The 23,353-nt window shown below is 33.4% G+C and overlaps 1 protein-coding gene across 5 annotated transcripts in view; it reads left to right on the top strand.

Annotated features, from left to right (window-relative positions):
- The window catches only part of RAP1GDS1 (Rap1 GTPase-GDP dissociation stimulator 1), a 164,797-nt gene that overhangs the window by 100,806 nt on the left and 40,638 nt on the right, over positions 1-23,353 (top strand). For 3 of the 5 annotated variants that reach the window (XM_040237815.1, XM_040237814.1, XM_040237817.1), the window contains exon 5: positions 12,089-12,235. The exons of the other annotated variants lie outside the window; for them this stretch is intronic. In XM_040237815.1, the coding sequence (XP_040093749.1) occupies positions 12,089-12,235 (147 nt within the window). The remainder of the gene's footprint in view (positions 1-12,088; positions 12,236-23,353) is intronic. 5 annotated transcript variants of the gene reach the window in all.

The raw sequence follows: 23,353 nt of genomic DNA, 5'->3' as shown, positions 1-23,353 counted from the left end.
CTGACTCGATGGACGTGAGTCTGAGTGAACTCCGGGAGTTGGTGATGGACAGGGAGGCCTGGCGTGCTGCAATTGATAGGGTCGCAAAGAGTTGGACACTACTGAGCGACTGAACTGAACTATGCTCAGTAATACATCCATTGGGCTTTCTTTTAGGAATTTTCCATTTTTACTGTATTTGAGAACTTTTAAAATATAAATTTTCAGTGGCACCCCATAGTCTTTCAGTTGTATTAGTGCTCAAAAGCCATATACTCACAAATGTGTACACCTCATGAGATCCAGCCTTTTCTTTCCTGGATATTTAACCAAAACCTTATACACCAGCTTTCAGTGCAGGTGTAATCACAATAGCCCCAAAGTAGAAAGATCCCAATGTCTTCTCAGTGTAAGTGAACAGATTAAAAACAAAAACCTGTGACATACCCATACAGTGGAATACTACTCAGCAATAAAGAATAAATCACTTACATACTTGAAATTATAAATCTTAGAATCATAGGCTGAGGCAAAGAAGCTAAACATAGAAGAATCATGCTGTGTGAATGTATATATACAAAGTGACAGAAACCACTGATTATCTAGAGATAGAGGGAAAGGTGGCCTACAAGAGGACGTGAGGAATCTTTTGATGGTGATAGTTTTGTATTTGATTGTATTGGTATTTTCTTGGGTGTGCTAAACTGTCAAAACTCATAAATTATACATTTTAAACCTATATGGTTTATTTTATATAAATTTTGCCTCAGTAGTTAATAAGGAAGGGAATCCAATCAGAATCTAAACAAAAAAGTATACAGTTGAGGTTTTTTTCATCATATAGACCTAAAAAATACTATTCAGGACTTGAGAAACACTCTGAGAAATATGGCAATGAATGTGTTTCTAACTCTTCTAGGTAAAACTTCATTTGTGCCTGCATTGTACTGTGAAAAACTTAATTGTGCTTATTGTTTCAATATTTTCCTTCATTTTCTCTCCTGAACTATGAATTAGTTATCTTTGTATTCCCCAGATCTAACTCAGCTTGTGAAACATTGTAGGTACCCCCAACACAGTTTGATTAATAAAAGTGGATAATTAGTGCTAATTTGGCCCCAAGTCTTAAAGTATCTTGATTAAACTGAGTATGTAATTTATGTCATTAATCAGTAGTTTAAGGATCTATTACTCCTATTATATAGTGTTTAGCTTAGATTACAGGCAAGCTAGAGATTAACTTTACTGCATAAATCTCTTTTATTATGGATTCATAATTTATAGGTCTTAGATGAATGTACTTTGTTTACCATGAACATTTAATTTCTGTGAAGTTTTATATAAACTTCCTTTTCCCACCTGTTCCTCCAGAAGAGGTATATGTTCCCTTCTCTGTGCTTCTATAACACCCTGTAAAAAATTGTATTGAAGTTTTTGTGGTTTACTATTCTGTCTCCCTCACTGAGATAGGAACTCTGTAAAAGGAAAGCCTTCTTATGTTCCTGTTTATATCCACAGTGCCTCACATAAAGGCTAAGTTAACATTAATAAATACCTTTTCTATAATCAAATGTGTCAGTTTCACTGGATAAATTGGGTAATTTTATTTTCCTCATTATTATTGGCTTTTATGCATCTTTTTAATTGGTTGCCCATATATATCTTTAACTTACCACAATTTACCATCAAATAGTGTTATATCACATATAGTTTAATCATCTTACAACTGTGTGCTCCTAATCCTTCCTTCCATTCTTTGTGATATTATTGTCATATATTTTGTTTTTACGTATGTTAGAGACCCGACAATATATTGTTGTTTTTTACACTTTAGACAGATATCTTTTTAAAACAGAAAAAAATGTTTGTGTTTACTTTGATTTTCTTTTTATCCTTTTTAGTGTTCCTTGGTTTTGTATATAGCCAGATTTTTTGTCCCGTATTGTAACCTCCTGCCTGGGAAGCTTTTGTTAACAGGTTGCTTTTTTTCTTTCGATGCTTCAAAGATATTATTCTGTTATTTTCTAGCTAGCATAGTTTGGATGAGAAGTCTGCTATATTCTTATTTTTGCTATTCCAAATATAAATATAACTTTTTTTTCCCCTCTGGCTGCCTTCAGAAGAGTCTCTCTTCCTTTGATCTTTCAGCAGCTTGGCTATTTGGTGTGTATTTTTATTTTGTTTTCCTTGCTGGGGAGACAGGGAAGGGCCCTTAAACTTCATAGATTTGTGGTCTGATGTCTTTCATTATTTTTTGCAAATGTTTCCCTGTTAGCTCTTTAAATATTCCTTCTACCCTGTTTTCAATATTTCCTCCTGCTGGGATTCCAGTTTTAGTTATGTTAGACCATTTGCTATTTTCTGTCAGCTTGTAGGTGCTTTGGGGTTTCCCTTCTCTTCTTGTCTTTATGTTTTAATTTTTATTATTTCTATTGCTCTGCAAGTTCACTGAGCCTTTCCTTTGTTTTGCTGAGTCCACTGTTCAGCCTTTTGAAATAATTCTTTATCTTTGATAGTTTTTTGATTTCTGACATCTCCGTTTAACTCTTATAATTTCTATTTCTCAACAAAATTCCATATCTCTACATGGATATTCACCTTTTTTACTAAGTTCTTTAATATATTAATCATGATTATTTTAAAGTCCCTATTGATAGTTCTGACATCTTAGTTACCTGTCAGTCTCATTCTGATGATTGAGTTATTTCTTGGCAGTGAATTATTTTTTCCTTTCTTTTTTAAATGTACCTCTTAATTTTGTATTGAATGCTGGACATTGTATGTAGAAAAACAATAGAAACTGAAGTTAACAATATTAATCTCTGGAAATAAGCAAGTTTCCTTTTATTTCAGGCAGTTAATATGGGGTGGAAGAGCACCCAGTCTAGTCAGAAGTTCAGCTGGATTCATCTTTTGCTATTGCTTACTTGACTCCAGTGCAGTCATCTTTAGAACTTCAGTAACAGACTGTTCTTACCTTGTACTTAGAGGAAGAGTACTAGAAGGGTTTTTTTTTTTTTTTAGTGTTCCTGCTGTCTCTTTAGCCATTCATGCCTGCCTATTCCACAAAGAAATTCTCCCCATACACCTGTTCCTCTTCCAGTGGTGGACTATTAATGAAAAGCACCATGAAGAACATCCATCACCGTTAGTTTAATCCCTGGAGCAAAACCCATTTCTAAACATTCTGGTGCTAAGTAGAAAAAAAATTCAAAGTAGATTAAGTGTTGAGGAAAGAAGCTATAATTTTCTGTTGGTTGTACCCATATCATAATTGCTGCATGTAATTAAATAATTAAATAGGTAAGTAAATAATTAAAGCTCTATATTGATTAAATAACAAAATGTCCTATATTATTAAGTAATTAAAATCCTATAGTATATAATTGCTTGAGAAATACTATTGTTAGTAATCTGAAAACTAATTTCTGTGAGATGTGTAAAATCTGAGTATATAGCATAGGCTTACTTAATGCCAAGTAATGTCAAATATTCCTTTTTTTAAGATGAGGCTTGAATATTTTACACTGTTTATGTAGAGCAGTGTGTTGGTTTCTTGGGAATACTATAACAGAATACCACAAACTGGTGGTTTAAAACAACAGAAGTTTGTTTTATAGTTGTAGAGGCTGTAACTTCAAAATCAAGACGTCAAGCAGGACCATGCTCCCTTTTAACCTGTAGGCAGAGATTTTTTTTTTTCCTTTTCTCCCTCTCTCTTTGGAATTCTTTGGCTTGTGGCCCGAACTCCAGGCTCTGCTTCTGTCACCACACGCTCTTCACAAATGCCTTTTCCATTTGTGTTTCTGTGTCTTCTCATGGCATTCTCCTGTCTGCATCTCTCTCTTCTTATAAGAATAACAGTCCTATTAGATTAACGACCCACTGAAACACGATGTGACCTCATCTTAACTCTCTGCAGTGACCATATTTCTCAATAAGGTCTGAGGTACTGGGGGTTAGTACTTGAAAATACATTTTTGCAAGACAGAATTGACCCATAAAGAGCAGAAATAATGTCTGTGTTTCAAAAACATACTCTTTTATCAGTAGTATTATCTCAGATAAAGATATTAAACTAATGAATCCAAAAGACAGTCTAAGAATATACTCAAGACTAAATCTGTGTGTCATAAATTTGTTTTTTATAGGAAGAAACTTGGTATTTGATTACTTTTCAATTCAGGTAAATTTAAAGATAGCAGCTGAATTTTTAAAATCATATTTTAATGAAAATATTTACAAACTTTATCATATTTACTCCTTATTTGTAGCATTATTCATACAGAATTCTGGCAGACTTTAGAAATTCAGTCATTTTTTTTTAACTCAGCTGTGAAATAGTTTGGAGATTTTGAGTAATACTTTTCATTTAGTCATCTAAGACATCTGAATTTCATAACACATGTGGCTGATATTCACTGAAAATGAATGGGCACTTTAAGGGCTCTTTGAAGCTTAAAATCTAGGATTCTAATCTCAGTTATAGTTTGTTATTGACTAAAAAAGGCTCAGAATAGTATTTGTGCCCCTGCATTTAAAGTGAGTCTGATTTGTATTGTTTGTTTTAAAATCCTTGTTCAGTATATATTATACATGTTCAGATTCTGTTGTAACAAAGTATTTGTTCATAGAGACTTAAAGGTGGCAGAGTAGTAGAGTCTGAAGGAAAAAACACGGGAAACATGATTAAAATAAATGTTACTGTGATGTCTTTGTCTTTTCCAAACCAATGCTAGTAAAGACTTGTGTTATAATTGTTTTGACTTTAAGCATCTATTCTGAATCACCTCTCTGTTCACTAAGTAAAAGCACATCAAAAATTATGACTATTATTTCTAGACAGTATAATTTTTCAGAGCTCAGCTTTCTAGCTTAGTTTATGAAAAGGATTTCTGATTTATCTGCCGTAAGCCTTTATAGTCTCTAGTGGTGTTTATTTGGGAACATTAAAATAAGTACCTAAATTACTAATATAATTATTAATAATTGGAAAGCTAGAATAGATAAATTTAAAACATTAAAAAAACATACACAGCATATACTAAGTACTTCCTGTTTGCACAACATGGACACAGTAGAAATAGAAGTAGAAATTGAAATGAATAAGAGAATGTCAAAGCTAAAAAGAAGTTTGAGCATCTTCTCCTCCTCTTCCCCTCCTTTCCAGATTAGGAAACTGACTTCAGTAGAGGGTAAGAAGCTCTCTTATGGGCAAAGTTAACAAAACCCTTAACTTAAAGACCTTATTATAGTTATTTTTGAAGTCATTGCCTCAGTGATACTATAGGTTTTTAAATATTAAAAACTTCTGCCTTGCCTTATTGAAATGACATTTCAAATTTTAGGTAACAAAAATGCTCATTTTTACGCCAACAACCAGGAGTAGTCCCAAGAATTTCATCGTTAAACGTTCTTTGCATTCAGGTCCTCAGTTTATTACATGTCTACAACTTTATTTACTTGAAGAGGAAAGTGACTTTCTGTTGAAAATAAATCTTCTTTGCCCTTAATTAGCTATAGCTGAACTTTAATTACAGTATGAGATTCTGAAAGTGATTGGGAAAAGAAGCATATTATCCTCGGTCTAATAGTGCAGAAGATGAAAGTGTGAGAAAGATTGTATCTGTTGTGTTCTCTTTTCTCTCTGTAAAAGTTGAGGCATGTTTTCTGTCAAGAACACAGAAGTTGGAAAGGGAGGGACTTTTAAAAGTTGTGACTGTTTGGATGGCTCATCATAGGTAATGTGACGGGTGTGTGAAAAGATGGGCAGCATAATTTTAAGGGTTTGTCATTGTTCATAAGGCCATCAGTTTTACAGAGTTAAAGAAGAGATTGTTAATTTGTTCATTGTTTGCTGTGATTCTGATATTGTTAGTCAAAGCATGTTTTTCTCAGAGATTTGGAAATATCTCACTGTCAACATGGATCTCAATGAAGGGATATGTGTGTGTGTGACTCTCTATCAGTTTTGATATGGATATGAAAATTGTGTTATCATACCATTCCTCTTTAATCTCTTGTGAACTAGATTTTGTCTATTTCTTCTATTTTGTCTATATGTGAAATAGATTTTATCTGTCAATGTAGATTGGTCTCAGATTTCCCTGAAGGTCCAGTGGTTAAGACTGAGCTTTCAACACAGGAGAAGGCAATGGCACCCCATTCCAGTACTCTTGCCTGGAAAATCCCATGGACGGAGGAGCTGGGTAGGCTACAGGCCATGGGGTCGCAAAGAGTCGTACACGACTGAGTGACTTCACTTTCACTTCAACACAGGGGGAACGAGTTTGATTTCTTTTCAGGAACTAAGATCCCCAGGAACTAAGATCCCACATACCATGTGGCAAGGCCAAAAAATAGAAAAAATAAAATAGTACCCCACACCAAATGTAGATTGCTTTTAGTAATTGTTAAGTTCACGGATACACTAAAAAGATTTTGGGTATCTTTTACTCAAGAATTTTTCATAAATAAACCTTTTAAAAAGACTCACAGTTAACACCAAACTAGTGCTGTTGTCTTGCTTAACTAAATGGTAAAAGTATTCCAAAATATGTTTTTAATGTTTCATAAGGGAACATTGAATTAGAATTCAGTTTCCCAAGTTTTAGTTCAGAATGCTGATATTTAATCATTACAGTTTCTTTAAGCAAATTCTGAGTTGAAATATAAGAAAAATGAAACATCATTTATAATTTATCTTCTTAGCTAATTTATCATCCGAGAAGGCAATGGCACCCCAACTCCAGTACTCTTGCTGGAAAATCGCATGGACAGAGGAGCCTGGTGGGCTGCCATCTCTGGGGTCACACAGACTCAGACACGACTGAGTGACTTCACTTTCACTTTTCACTTTCATTCATTGGAGAAGGAAATGGCAACCCACTCCAGTGTTCTTGCCTGGAGAATCCCAGGGAAGGCAGAGCCTGGTGGGCTGCCGTCTGTGGGGTTGTACAGAGTCGGACACGACTGAAGCGACTTAGCAGCAGCAGCAACCCTAAAAAACCTTTGCTAGCTTTCTGCTCCATACCAGCTTTAATTATGACAAATCTCTAGCACTTATGTGTGCGCGCGCAGCCTGTGCACAGCCAGCATTGTTAATTAACACTTGCAGGGCATTTGTGCAGGATGTTTTTATAGAAAACAGGGTTAGGTAGTGCCCAAATCCATGACGGTATAACGTGTAAAGCGAACCCTTTAGTCGCTAAAACTTCTTTGACAACACAAAAGATAATTTATTCAGTAGTCTTTCCACAACACACACTTTTCTCATGTTTGTCAATATTAAATTTTAACAAACTTTAGATGAAAGATTATAGGTGTGACCTGCTCCTGTAGTTTATTTCCCACGTGCAGTCATAATTTTCTGAATTGCGGCATCATAATCGTCACCACAGTAACCACGCCTTACGTCACAGAGGATTGTTACTTCTGCTGGGCAATAAGTAGTTTGAGCAGATGGATGCCTAAGGAATGAAGATTCTGTTATTGTACAAATAAGTAGAGGGTGGGAGGAAAACCTATCAAATAGATATGTAGGCATAATTTTAAAACAGATTTTTATAATTTGTATTTGATACTGAGAATTTTTGAAAAGAAATATGAAAAAATGATGTTTAAACCACAAAAGTAGAATGTAGCATGGAAATCATACATTTAGATTATGAAACTAAATTCTTTTAAAAATTAATTTTAGATAAAATTTGCTATTGTAAATTATAGGCTTCTTTGACATCCAACACCATTCTGCTTCCCCATTCTTCCTCCTCAGTCCTTTCAAAGATATAAGCCTTCCAAAGTCTCTCTCAGGAAAACTGGTGATTATTGAAATGATTTTAAAAAGACAGTTTATTTGGTGATGTTACAGTAAGGCTTTCTATAAGCAAGAGTGTTAAAAAGTTCCAGAATTGTGCCTATCCAGTCATAATTAGTCCATAGGCTTGATAGCTTCTACCAGCTACTTGGCTCTCTTTTCATTTCCTTCCAAATTCTAGTATCTGTGTACGCATCCATTCATCTGTCTCTCCCTCCCTCAGCATGAATTGTTTTTACCTCTACGTACATGCTGTAAACTCTTGAACTAAGTTATCTGTCTTATTAAATGTATGGGAAAGTCGGCCGTCAGCAAAGACCTGCTTTGTATATTCTGCAGTAGGTTCAACCTCACCCATCAGATTTAACAATCAAGTAGACTGTTGATCTAATAATAGGTTATTAATCAAGTTAACAATCCTGTTAACAATCAAGTGGAATGCCCGCTGTCGTGAAGGAGTGAGGTGACAGGAACTCACACACTGATGGAGGGAATGTGTGCTGGCTTTGGAAGCCTGTTTGTCATTGTCTTAACAAGTGGAAGCTGCGCAGAGCCTATGAACCAACAATACCAACCTGGGTATTGTAAGTAATAGCCCAAACCTAAAAACCTCCCAAATAATAATCAGCAAAGGAATAAATAAATAATTATGATGTGTTTGTACAATGAATATTATACAGCAGAGAAGCCTGTAACAGAGTAGATGGATATCATAAACACACTGTTCAGTGTAAGAAGGCACAAAAAGAAGGAATACAACATGGTTTCATTTAAGTAAAGCTCAGAACACAAGGAAAGCTGAACCATATTGTGGTTTAATCGTTAAAAAAGGACTAAATGATTTTCATTCCCATTTCTCTCCCTTTCCCTGCCTCCTCCCTCCTCTTTCTCCCACTCTCCCATCCCCAAGGTGAATTGTAATTTACCAAAATGTAGCCTAAGGCCTCATTCATTCAGTACATATTGAATGCCTACTATGTATGAGGCTTTTGGGAAAGTGAAGTGAAAGTCACTCAGTCCTGTCCACTCTGCAACCCTATAGACTATACAGTCCATGGAATTCTCCAGGCCAGAATACTGGAGTGGGTAGCCATTCCCTTCTCCAGGGGATCTTCCCAACCCAGGGATTGAACCCAGGTCTCCCGCATTGCAGGCGGATTCTTTACTGGCTGAGCCACAACATAGGAGCAAATCTGAATTGTATTCAGTGGTTGTCTTCAGGTTCTTTCCTCAGCCTTAGTGCATAACTTGTACCTGATGGTGGAATACCAACTTGCTCACATTTTTTTCTCATTTGTGAGGCATAATAAACATGACATACAAATTTCATTGCTTCCTTGTTTTGGCTGCTGAACTGAAGAGTAATATCAAGTGCAGTATTTCATTAGCCCTACTTCATAAAGCCAGACTCTTATGTAGTGCTCTTATTTGTGCTGGAAGCTACTCTGTGTGACAAGTCATCATTAAAGAATGTAGCAGGGCTTAAAGAGTTCGTGGGCTGCACTTTCAAGTGGTTGGATACTTACATTTATGGACAATAAAAATGTAAATTATATTTCTAGAAGTGACAACTCAGGGTGCTTCACAAATTAGAAGTCACTTATTGTCAGAGAGTTAAAAGTGAGCCTACATTCAGGGATATGAAAGTTTAGGATAAGGAATCTTTTGAAACTTATTTTCAAGCGAACGATAATAATACTCATTTTAATATGGTAGCATAAAGCTATAGAGCTACCTTTACTGTGGAAAAACAGTTTGAATGGACTTGTGTAATGACATGTTCTAATATATATCTTAAATAATTTGTGAGATACCTTTAAAAACTTATTCACTGGTTTTGATAGAGTAAATGGACACAACGTTATTGTTTCTTTGCATCTTCAGATTCTTTATTTTAGTAAAATTCTCTAACTCAGATATTTATATGTGCTTTTCGTCCTAAATTTGGTAATAATGTAATTTCTAAGGTAGAGATTTGAGCTTACACTCTGCAGCCCCAACTCTTGATAACACATAGGTGTGTTGTAGACAGTGCAAACAGGGCAAGCTGGGAGGAAGGGAAAGAAGAAGGAAAGCAGAGGAAGGGAAGAAAAATACTGTGGCCCTGAAACACAAGTAGGTAATTTGCATTTTAATTGTAGTTATGTTCTTACTTATTGCATTACTGAATTTGATGAACAAATTTGTTGAATAAATTTGTATTAAAGTTTCTTGAATTAAATTGAGTACCTGAATATCAAAAGGAAGCCAGCTTAGCTTTCTAAGCACACACAGTTTATATTTTGAAAGCCTATACTTACTCAACAGTTAGAATCAAAAACTATTTGAACTTTGCAATTTAGGGGTGGGGGTATATGGTATATGTGGGCTTCCCAAGTGGCTCAGTGGTGGAGAATCTGCCTGCCAGTGAAGGAGATGTGGGTTTAATGCCTCGGTCAGGATAATCCCCTGGAGAAGGAAATGGCAACCTGCTCCGGTATTCTTGCCTGGGAAATCCCATGGACAGAGTATCCTGGAGGGCTACAGTCCATGCAGTTGCAAGAGTCGGACATTATTCAGTGACTAAACAGCAATAAATACTGTATGTGCATAATACTGAAGGTCTGAGCTAGATTTGTCATCCTGATATTTAGTTTTTTCTGACATGATCTGCATACAGATTGCCCAGCAGTTTAGATAATTTGCATTTATGTTATTGGAAAAGAAAACTCTAAATGAGATATGACCAAGATATCTCAATGAGATATGTGTTATAGTTGGCTGGCTCATGTGACTAGTTACTCTGGCACTGAAGAATTTTCTCTGCTCTTATTAGCTAATTAACATAGGGTCCTTTTCTGCATCTATATAACAGTACAGTGAAGCCAAGTGGGCATGGCACAAAACTTAAGTGACCACAAGTATTTTGTTTTAGTACAGATTGCCTTAAAATTTTCAAACATTATGAAGCCCTCCTATGTAAGTTGTGTGTGTATTTCTGCCACAGGAAATGATATGTATTGTTTCATTTTCTATTATGATTCAGCAACAGTTATAAAGATATGATCTTAGTTTCAGTTCTTTTATTAGATTTATTAGATTTCATTTACTAGCTAATTTCATAGCAGTAATTCTTTTATGAGGCATTTCTTCTACTGATCCTTTTGTATGCTTCTATAGCTGCACAATTCAGTATGGCAGCCACTATCCAGATTTGACTCTTGAGCTATTGAAATGTGGCTAGTCTGAACAGACATGTAACTGTAGTGTAAAATATAAAATACACTTGGCTCTCAAAGATTCATTACTAAGACGAGAATGTAAAATATTTCGCTAGCAATTTTATTGTGTATTGCAGTGATCATATTTTAGAGATTGTGGATTGAGTAAAACATATTGCTAAAACTAATTTTTCACTTTTTATGTTTTTAATATGGCTACTTGTAAATTTAAATTATATATTTGGTTCACATTTGTGGCTTTCATTTTTATTGCATGCACTGTTCTCAGGTCTATCATATTTTATATAAGGAAATCAGATTTAGAAGGACATATTCTTTCATCTTTTTCTAATTCTGTGTTCAAGGTTTGCAAAAGTATTTTAAAGTGATATCTATGTTCCGACAGTTAAATGATATCTCTTCTATGTGATGTAGATGTACATATAGAAGAAGGTATGTTTGACCATTTGACCATTGATTGTACTGTTTAAGTGTATTGGTGTTTTCTTGAATGGAGAGAATAAGGAAAAATGAAACGCAAACTACTAAGAATTAAAAAAGGAAATATGCTTATGTACTATAGAAAATGCCAGTAAAAAGACCCTAGTACTAGTCTTTAGGAATTACATATTGTAATCTAGAGTTATGCTGTACTGCAGATGGTTGTCTTTGATAGTAACTGACTTTGAAACCACTGAGAGAAAGATACAGTTTCCAAACTGAGAAAAAAATTCCAATCAAATTTTAGTTCCAGTTTTTTTCCTCTTACACAGAGTTGTCATTTGTGAAAGAGAAGGCAAAAAATTTCACGTCAGCCATAAACTCTTAGGACACAGAGAAGTTCTTTAAATTCCTATATGATACCAATGAGAATAATCTTTTTTCTCCTAAAAAGTGATTGCCTCTCTTCCCCATCCCACCCCCATTTCCATGTTTATTTGTTTTGTTTTGCTTTCTAAGAAGACATTTAATGCCCTACTTTGGTTTATTTTCTGCTTACTAAATAAGGAATAACTCTGTTATGTTTTGTATTTGGAATTTTAAGGTACATTTCTTTTTTCTTTTATTTTTAATTTGACTCTTTGTTTTACAGATGAGGGCAGAAGTGCAGTTGACCAAGCAGGTGGTGCACAGATTGTAGTTGACCATTTAAGGTCACTGTGCAGTAAAACAGATCCCGCCAGTGAGAAGCTCTTGACTGTCTTTTGTGGCATGCTGATGAACTATAGCAATGAGAATGGTAAACAAAATTGAAAACTTGCTTTATCTGTGGGGGAGAAATTAAAAATCATCATTACTGTAGTATACACTAAAAATACTTAGAAAAATTATGAACAAAGCATTCATATTAATAAGTAGCATATAAAATTAGTAACTAGCCAACATTAAATTACAATGTTTCAAAAATACACAGTGGTCTAATTTACTAAATGGGACTAATTGTTGAAGGGTTGTCCATGTTAATCAGTACCAAAACCAAGAAACAAAATAATGGTATGGTTTGTGATTTCTTGTTATGAACATTTAAAAAATATACAATGTTAAAATAGCTTTTTGTTTATTACTTTATATTAATACCAGGAGCAATTTTAAAACACAAACACTGTCTATATAAATAAAATTATTTTCTCTAGATACTGAATTTACTTGTAACAGTAAAAAAAAAAAACTGTAATGAAATCTGGCCTTAGAAAAATAAAGTTCAGAGCAATTGTAGATATTTAATTTTAGAAACTTAATAAGTACTTGTAAACAGAAGTTTCTTGTCTCTGTAAAACATTCTTAGAACCAAGCAACAAATGATATGTCAATTTTCAGAAAGCCTATACAGTTGTTGATTAAACAAACATAAAAACAATGAAATGAAGCCTTCTTCACCATACTTTTAAATATCACAAAACAATCATCTGTCTTCTTCTATGAATTATTGCATGGATCAAACACTCAACTTCTGGTGTGTTACTAGAATTAATACAAATAAGGTCTTTTTGTGACTTATTTCATCATGATATTTTAAGTTGAAGTCTTCTGCAGAGATAAATTTACTTGTATACTGAACATGTAATAGTGTTCTTTCCCATGTTCTAGAAACATGAGGGTCTTTAGGTATATTTGTTATTTCTTCATGAGTCCAGGGAAATATTCTGAATAATTAAAAAAGAAAGGTAAACATTGATGACAAATGACTACTGACATTTGATCTTGGTGTTAGTGACAACAGCAGATGGTGGGGACTATAGCCCTTTTCCCTTGAAAGGGGAGAGCTACTGCTCTTCTTTAGCCATTGTTTCTGTTGGCGTTTGGCCAACTACTGCCAAATCTTTTCATTTGGTGGTAGGAGGAAGTTAAAAAACTAACTTTTTTTGTGACCTCTCTTTTTAAATGTTGGATTACATTTGCTTCTTTAGCACCGTACAGGCTAAACAGAATGTGTCCTCAAGTCACATCCTTCCAAGAAACGCTGGTTTTTAAACTTCTGAATTAAAATTATCCATTATAATGATAATAAATAGTTCTTATTCATTCAATGACTTGCCTGTTACTTGAGCTGATAACAGATGTAGTCTTCATAGGGTGAGTTTCCTCTCTTTTTCTTACCCTCTGGTGGGTTTACTTTTGAAAAGAAAATGCCCTAAACATATTAATAGTCAAAGCAGAAATGCAGAATCTGGATAATCTGCAAAATGAATAGCCAGTTCCTACAGAATTGAAATTTGGTCATAATACACAGGTATCTGAATTGCATTAAGAAATCATTGGCCAGATACTCATGTCACTTCCTTTTCCTTCCGTTTCATTTAAGCTTGGATATCTGCAAAAGTAGGACAAGAGCTAAGTGGGAGAATGGTTTAGAAAGATATAAATGAAAGAAACTAATAAAGTTACTATGGCAGCTTTGGCTGTAAAAGAATTAGTCTTGTTATGCACCTAAACTTGCTGTTTATCCTTTGAGGAAGCTGTTCAAAAATCTGTACAAAAGCATATCAAATAGCCAAAATGGTCTTCAAAAACATCACTCATTCTAATCTGAAGAACATTGTGATTCTCTATTAATTAGGATATATCACACCGTGTAGGAAAATGTACTGAGAAGGTAATGTTAACAACACGCAGAATGCATGGTCTAAATGCATGATATACTTCTTTTGTAAAAGTTGTTACCCACCCCCCACCCCCACCCCCAGGTGTGCAAGTATTCCCGAGAAATAACTTAGATATTTTGGAAAACTATATTAATTTTTCTTAGAATATTATTGGAGCAGTGATGTTTTTATTCCTTTTTTCTAAAAGCTGCAGTTTGAATGCACTTCTAAAAACTTATTAGGTAAAATAGAAATAAAGTTACCTTTAGTATTTTAAAAGAACACCAAAGTTGTAACAATATTCTTTCCTTCACTTCCTTCTACATTTGTCTATCATGGGAATCATAGTTTGTGAAGCATTTCTTTTTCTTCATAATGCCCTTTAACTTAAATTATATCCTTTTTTGTTTGTATAATTATTAAGCATCTTTGTTGTATCCATTATTACTATTTTCTTTAAAATATGTTTAATACTTTCCAACTTAATTTTAGGTCTTGGCCAAGATCAGATCATTAGGTATTGATCCCGTCCACCTGGAGAGCGTTTTGAAACTCAGGAGGCACTTTTTATTAGAACTGATAAATGAAATTCCTTTTTATGTGTATTTGCTATTGAATTTCAGTCCACAAGCCTCTGCTAGTTTCTGAGTAGAATAGTTGAGTGATAAATACCTCCTTGTTCCTCTAACAGAAAAATTAACTCTACCCTCAGGCCCAATAACTTGTCTCCTTAGTAGTTAGGAGGCACTCTAAAGCTTCATAGTTAAAAGTTTTTAAATATGACGATAAGAAAATACTGAAATGGTCACAGAACTCACCAACATAGTTTCTCTAGTGAGAACATTTTCAAATTGTTAAGTCTTAAAGGTGGCTTGACACCAGGCTGAGACTCAGGATATCCCAATTCCTGTCCTTTTAGTGGACAGCTCTGAGCATTTCAGATCTTGGAATACATTAAATAGGAAATCAAGTTTCCTAAACACATGCAGGAAAGATACATAATGAAAACACTCAGTAAAGTCATTTTTATACCCTTTGATAAAACTGTATAAAACTCAGGGTTCATGAGTTCTAAAACTTCAGAAACTGCTAAGACTTTTAAGCTAAAAACTAGATATATTCTTTTGTTTCCCCACTAGTGAAGCAATTAAAACATTTTATTTTCAGACAGTTAAGTGTAGACTATCTGAATAGAAAAAGTTATAATTACTTAGCTAGAAAAGTTGTATCAATTATATTGCTAAATGAAATTATATTTAAATAAAATAACATGAATAAAACTTTCTGTTTAGTGAAAATCATTTCAAATTTTTCCTTTTTGAAAAAGTCATACCTGTTTTTCACATGGCGAGAAAGCACTTCCGTTTTGTGGCCTTCCAAAATATTCTGAACATCTGACTGTTGTGGTTAGAGAAAATCGTGTTGACAATTTGACATTCAGTTTGAGGAAATGTGAACTGTATTTTCTTTATGTAGTTATAACTAAAGTTTTATTCTATAAACCAGAACTCAAACTTATTATTGTAGGTATTTTTAATTTCACTAGTTTCTTGGATTTTTTTTTTTCTTAGCTTTGGTTACCCAGTGCCAAAACATTGCCCTGAAGATTGAAAATTTTGTTCACATATCCAACTGTTTTCAAATACAACACCATTTTGGTATACAGTAGGAGTTTGGAAAATATTTATATAATAGATTGACTTTTCTGGGTGCTTTGTATTGTCTAAATTCTTTTAATCAGCAAAATCAGTGACTGGAAGAAAAATACATTGCTGGTATGCATTTTGTTCATTAAATAAGTTAGGACCATTATAAACTCTTGCCTATCACGTTAGTTTATATTTGCTGTTTATATACATGGCAGCAGGAGAAAGTGGCATTGAAAACAAGCTGACAGTAACAGCACCAGATCTGTGGTTAATAATTCACCATAGGTGATCCGCAGACCTGACAAATCTGCATATGTGTACTTGAAAGTTGACTGCAGCTTGAATAGCAAGAAACCAGTTATCTAAAGCAAAGCACCGGAATAACTTAACGCCTTACTGCGGAATCTGGATGGCCACCATTTTTATTATATTACAAGTAACCGTGATAACCAACTTGGAAAACTCTGTAACTGAGAGTTTATGTTTTTCTTAGTACACTTATGCTACAAACATAATATATAGGGAAAAATCTGTGATAATTCTAAGAAAAATTATTAATGATGATAAGCCTTAAAGCAAAGACTAGAAGTTACTTGTTCTATATAACCTATGCCGTCAGAGAAAAAAGTAGAGGAAATAAACATGTCATCAGGAAAGGAAAAGTTAGTTTCCTTCTAAAGTGACTAATATGCGCAGTCTGTGGCAGGCTTCTTCGTGTGACAACTGCTGTCATATATATACAATACATATGTGTGTGTGTGTTTGTGTGTATGTATACGATTTTTACAAATAGAGCTGATTTTTCTGTGATATCTTAATAATTCCTTGTTACTTAAAGAGTTAATTTCTCTTTTCTGGTTCCTGAAATCTCTCTAGCATACTCTTACGATAATGTATTTGCCACATGGACTTACAATAACTGAACTATGTTTGGAGGGAGGCCATCTGTGTGATTTAAGAAGTGCATTTCATGGAGTGTCAGAGCCTAAAAATTGAATTTAATTATTAAGCCCAGTACTTAAATTCACTTGTTTAAAATGGGCTTGGAAAGTATATCTTCTCTCCTCTAATTTAAAGAGCACTTAATATGTAGTTAGTATTAGCTGCTACTTTCATTTCAACCAGCAGTTTCTCAATTCTAATAATACTCTTCATTTTTGTAATGAACTCAGCCCGATTAACTTGGCTTACTTGATTTTTATTTTTACTTAAAATAGGAAGAATATAAATTAATAAGGAATAATCCTGATTAACAACTAAAAGTGCACTTTGGCCTGAGCCTCTTGTTTATATTTTGGTATTACTTTATTATAGGTAAGAAAGAATGCTTCCTAGATGTTAGATGCTTAGAGAATGATTTGCTTTGCGTGAGTGAGGAACTAGTTTCAAAGTTTACTTACTATGGATATAAGCTAATTAATAATTCTGCAAATTTTCTAAATACTAAAAACTTTCTGGCTAACTTAAAGGAGAAAGACAAAACAGTGTATCTTTGCAGTTTATTGTCTTTTTTCTTAATTATATTAATTTTTCTATATATAGTTTTCATTTTACCTTCTGTTCTTTTTTTTCTCTTTTTAAAATGGCATGGGAGATGTACTTTTAAGTTCTATCTATTGAAACTCAATATGTCAAATTATTCTAGTACTCTAGTTGAAGTGCATGAAAGACTTATATTAGAATTCTTTATTTGCTAATTGCTGTTCTCTTTGTAAAAATTTTGTAATTTTCAATGTTTGACCAACAGAGCTTTCTAATCATTCTGAAGCAGGTGACATTCATAAAGTTCTGCTACAAGTAATGTCATTTTAAACAAATTGTTTTATTGAAGGACAGAGCAGTTAACTGTTCTTGTTCTGCTAATTCTGGCTATTAAATTTGACCAATTAGAGTACTAGTTCTTCGTCATAATCCTCCTAAGCTGCTACTCTAATAATACTGTTATTTAATGGACAGACTCTGAATTTGGTTTTTAGAGGTGTACCAAATGTACATGTTAGTTTAATTCCGCATGAACAATTACTGCCAGTAATATTCAGTTTTGGCTATTATAGAATGAACTTCTGAATATAAGAATTCAAAATATATCACAAAAAATGAAGTGATTGCTATAGTTTTGTTAACATAATGTTAAGATTGACATTATATGAAAGAAGTAACACTTTTTGCAGCATTTTTAGCTTCTAGATTGCTTTTATAATCAAGACAGTGCATTTAGCTTTGTGATACTAAATAACCAATTTTAACTGAGGACAGCAGGGTAACAAAATATGTTGGGGGTTTCTCATTCTCTAACGTGAAAACATGTGTAGAAGGTGACTAATAAGATGTTGCTGAATATTACTTTTGAGAATGTCCCCATAGTGGAAATTTAAGCTGGCAGAGTTGGCTTTCTGATTTTAACTCATCCTCATAAGATATTAAGAATTCTCAAATTGGACTTTCTCTTGAAAGATTCATGGCTGGAATGGAATTAGTTAACTAAAAAAAAAAAAAAAAAAAAACCTCCTAACATTTATTTTTTGTTGTAAATTCTGAAGAGAATAGATGATAAAATCTCTGTTATTCTGCCCTGATTTAATTTTTACATTTATATAACTTTCACCATCATTAGTTATTGCCACATTTTAATATTGCCATATAAATACACATTTACGTTTCAGCTGATAGAATTTCAGCATGTGATGCACGTTAGGAGATATTTATATGAAATGTTTACCTGTATTTGAAAGTGCATATTTATATAGTGAAGGTAAAACTGAAAGACCAGGCCTTGTTTTTATTATTTATGTTGCATTAATTGAAATATGATGGTACCAAACACATGACCATTGACTATGCACAAATTTGTAGGTGCCAGAAATGATACTGACGTAAACATTCTTCTTTGACAGAGCTGTGGCAAAAGTCAGAGATACATATATAATGGATTCTGGTCAGATATCAGCACATCTTTAATTTAGACCACTTGAAATAATTCATTCAGCAAGAAACTTAGAGCAGAAAAGTATCATATGTAAACTAACTTGTATGAAAATTAGTAACTATTTTCTAACTACAAATAACATCTAGTTAACAGCAAACTGCCTATATTTTACTTATTGAAAAACAAATTTAATTGAAAAATGTTTACTGGAAAGAAGTCAGAAATCTTTGGCTTTGTAGATACTTCTTAACACAGTTTGTGTGTTGCAAATAACTTTTATGTAATTTTAAAGTGTAAAAACTTAATCATAATAATTCTCTAGGGTAACTACTATTATTTGTTTTGTTGTTGTTAAAACCAAAGCATTCATTTGTAGAACAGAATTTTTATGTTTTTAAACACACATGATTGCAAGATATATGTGTTGTCTGTAAATTAGCCTCACAACTCAATTGGCTGTACAAAATTTTTGCTTAAATTTATACTTAACTGTAGATGTGGCCTTTCAGCCATGCCATATGAGAGCCAAGACTGAATGTTTTTCTCTCAATTAAGAGCTGCTTAAGCAATAGCTGACTGTAGTCCTCTTCTAAAAAACAAACAACTTTAACCTTTAAAAAGACCAGTTTATGCCTGAGATGAAAGCATAGAATTTTCTTAATCAGGGTAGATGTATCTGTAGGAATCTTCTTTGTAACAATTCATTATAACAATAGGTGATCTGTAGTATGTAATTTAACCTGAAGTGAGCCTAGGGAAAAAATTATCTACTAGATTAAGAAAGACATAATCATTCTAGATGTCATTGGATTGAGAACAGTAAATGAACAGGCCTCTTAAGAATAATAAAATATTTTCCTTGTGATTTGCTTTGAGGTTTTCCATTGTTATTGTTTTTATGTTATACTCACTCATGTAATTTTGTCATTTATCTCTAGAAGTTTTACAGAAGGGAAATTTTGCTCTGTAGAGACTCTTTTAGTTTCAGAACTTAGAAACTTTTTCACTTTTTATTGTTAACTTTCAGAAAGTACGAAATGTGTATTATTTTTAAACCTCTAGTACTCTAAAATACTAATGAATCTTGATTCTTTTTTTTTTTCCTTGAAAATTGCTGATTATCATTGAGATATGTAACCTGGGGCTTAAATTATAGAGGTAATCTGTATGTAAACATAATATGAAATGCATGTTTTGAGTAAACAGAAATTTCAAAATAATTGATTTGAAGTTAATTTTAAGCAATTGTAAATATTTTTGGTTTTATTTGCTCAGCATTAGATTTAGAATAAAAATTCTTCCCTTTCCTGATCAATCAACAAAAAGATATTAGGTAGTAAGTTTAACTGAAATCAGGAAGTCTTTACTTGTATTTGCACATGTGTATGTATAAAGTTTTTAACCACAGACCATCCTCTTGGTTGCTGTATTTAAGTCAGTTTACTTTTCAGCGTGATGATAGAGCTACAACTTGCTTCAGCGCACAAATTATACTACACTGTTACATCATATCTAATTTTTACTTTTTATATATATTTTTTGAAATATAGATGTGCCATTAGTAAAGGGCAATTTTTTTGGTCTTTATTATACCCAAATGATTTTTATCCAACTCATCAGGATTTATATTTGCTTGTTTTTATTGTTTCCACTATATATAATTAGAGTGTAGATGTGGTTTTTGTGCAAGCTTATAAATAGGACTGTTGTACTCTTTATACAATGAATACTAAACACCAAATCTGCATACTAATGTAGAGACTGTGTATTTTGAATTGTCTATGTGTGTGTTACTTTGACACAGTTTCATCATTATGTCCTATTAATCAGCTTAAAAATTTTATAACATTGTAAAGAACTTTTCTTGGAAATAAGATAAACATGTGTTATCTTCTTTAAAAACCTATACTTTTTAGTAATTGATCCACATAACTTCAGTTGAGTTACTAGAATGCTTGGCATACTTTTCTGGACCTATAATCTATACCAATGTTTAAAACATTAAACTGAAAACTCAGGGGGAAAAAGGTTCTTCAACTTGAGATCTTCTCTCCAGATCTCCATTCTTTGGAGTTTCCATGTGTGTGTGACCTGAAGAACTTGGAACCATTGAAATTCAAATGTAGGTAGGTAAGTGTTCACACCAGCGCATGCGTTGATTGCCTTATATATCTCTTTGTATACGCATCTGTATTGCACCCCCTCAGTGCCTTTCTTCTCTTCCTCCCATAGGTCATGCAGGGCCTGTGTCATCTTGATATTATGTAATTTTGTAATTCTGTATTTTGGCCAGTATTTGTCTGTGATGTGTGTCAGGAGCAATTTTTAAAAGTCTTCAGACGTTTATGACATTGTCCTGTCTAAAGACTGTCTTTCACACATACGTGTTTGCTATGTATGGGCGTGGGTTGCATTCTTGTGAACTGTATTTGTTGAGCTCTGACATTGTTTTGGAGTTGCTGGTATTCATTGAAGAATGCGATAAGTCTCGGTCTTGAATTGTGTCTCTTAATCCTCTCAAGTGTCTCTAGAGAATGTGAACTGGTTCTGAGGATTTCTTCCAGTTAGTCTTTAATTTATAAGTCATATCCCTGATACCGTTCACAACAGCATGAGTGTCAGCCATGTCCTTTGAAGTCTATTTACAGCTTTCTTTGGGCAATAAGAAAAAAGTGATTCTACTTAACCATTTGCTTCCAGCAATAAGAACTAATACTAATTTATTCCACACAAACAGGAGCTTTACTTAACCCTTAAAAGAACTATGTATTGATAACATAGTAAGTTGTAACTGAAATAGGGAAACAGATCTAATCATGGAATATTCTCCTAGACTTAAGTAGAATATCTACTCATATGAGCAAAATGAGGTGTTCCAGTGCTTAATTAATGTTATCTCACTCAAAATATCTAAGCACCAGTATCTAGGATTCCTACCGTGCTTTTAATTTTATTTTTTTTCTTCTGTCACATCTGCCAAGCATATCATTGAATTTTAGAACTCTTTTCTATATTTTTTTCCCCAATCCCTATAAAAATTAGGTAATCCATTGGCAGTGGTTCTTAAACTTTTGATCTCAGGGCTCTTTTAGACACTTAAAAATTGCCAAAGATCTCAAAGAATTTTTGTTTATATGTATGGGTTATATCTATCAATATTATATTGGAAATTAAAATGAAGACATTTTAAAAATTATTTAGTATTGGATTTTCAAATAATAAAAACCCATTACAGGTCAACGTAAATAGCATCTTTTTATGAAAAAATAAGTTAAATTTCTTTAACTGCTGAAAAGAATAGCATTTATTTTACTGTGAATGTGTGATGTTAAGAATACAGTGACTACTAATACATTTTGGTGCCATTGACTGGGTTCATAAGAAAGCCCCAGCACTTTTACTCACTACTGTTTTTGTGCCATCAGTGGAAATGTCAGCACAGTGAAAAAGGCAAATCAAATCTTGGGTGTTTCTATGAAAGTAATTTTGACCTGGTTATCCTCTGAAAGGGTTTTGGGGACTTTAAGAACTGTGTTCTAGGATGCCTGCCTATCTTGAGATGAAAATTTATATCAGCCTGTTTAAGATATTTCTCTCTTCTGGGCCTCCATTAACAAAGGAGAATGACTTGCCTGCAATTGGCATGAACAGATTTTAGAATTATTTGAGTGTAATTTTTGTTTTAGTTACCTTCATAGAAATGGATATAAAAGAAGGGCACCCAGGTGGTCTAAAATGAGGCCTGTCCACTGGATGACTATATATTTTTTCTCTTTACTTGTGTGTGGTATGTGTGTTGTATGTGAATACACAGTTAAATGGCTCCTGGGTAGCTTGAAAACATTTTCATGAAGCAATGTGATTTTCATGAATTATGGCAATTTATACCATATGCCATTGGACTTTGCTACTTTTTCTGCTTATCTACCGCAATTTCAAATATTGCTGCTTCAATTTGTATGCCACAGATTGTATGAAACTCTGTAATGTTTCTTTTTTTTTTTTTTGGCCCTCTTATCCCTGGAACCAAAATCCATAATGTTGTAAAAGTGGTCAAAGAAAGTGGTAGAGATGCCAAGTTCAGAAATCATGAAGAGCATTATTTAAGTGGCATTCTCCTGCTAGCTCCTAGCTCCTTCCTGTATTTTGTTATTCCTCTAATGTCCCTGGACTGTTGGATTTTCACAGTTTGTACCAACAGTACTGAGGGGGTGTGTGATGCTTACATATATGCAGACATATAGTAGAGTTTGACTCACTCAATGCATGCGCTAGTGCTCACGCTTACGTACCTGAGATTTAATGATTCAACAGCTCTGCAGTATTTGAAGAGGTAGTCAAAATGAATAAATAAAGTTAAAAATATTGCTAAAGAACAAGGATCTGCAGAGGTGATCCAATAATAAGGCACTCTATCAACTGGTAAGTAACCAAAATAATTTCTAACTTGGAAAGCTTCTTGGTGCATGATCTTTATAAATACTATAACCGAGATACAAATATTCTGCCAATATAACAAAGGTATATACTATAATACATGTAATACTATAAGTATAATAGGCGATTTGCCTGTAAGATAATGTAAGTGTTGTGAGTCATTCATTAATTACTGAATTGTATAGTTAGAAAAAATAATTAGCATCAGAAGCATAAAAACAAATCATTTAATTGAATACATTCTTTTACATATATGTCATTTT

Source organism: Oryx dammah, unplaced genomic scaffold (genome assembly GCF_014754425.2).
Source record: "Oryx dammah isolate SB20612 unplaced genomic scaffold, SCBI_Odam_1.1 HiC_scaffold_3, whole genome shotgun sequence".
Taxonomy (NCBI): Eukaryota; Metazoa; Chordata; class Mammalia; order Artiodactyla; family Bovidae; genus Oryx; species Oryx dammah.
This window is presented reverse-complemented; position numbering and strand designations above follow the sequence as displayed.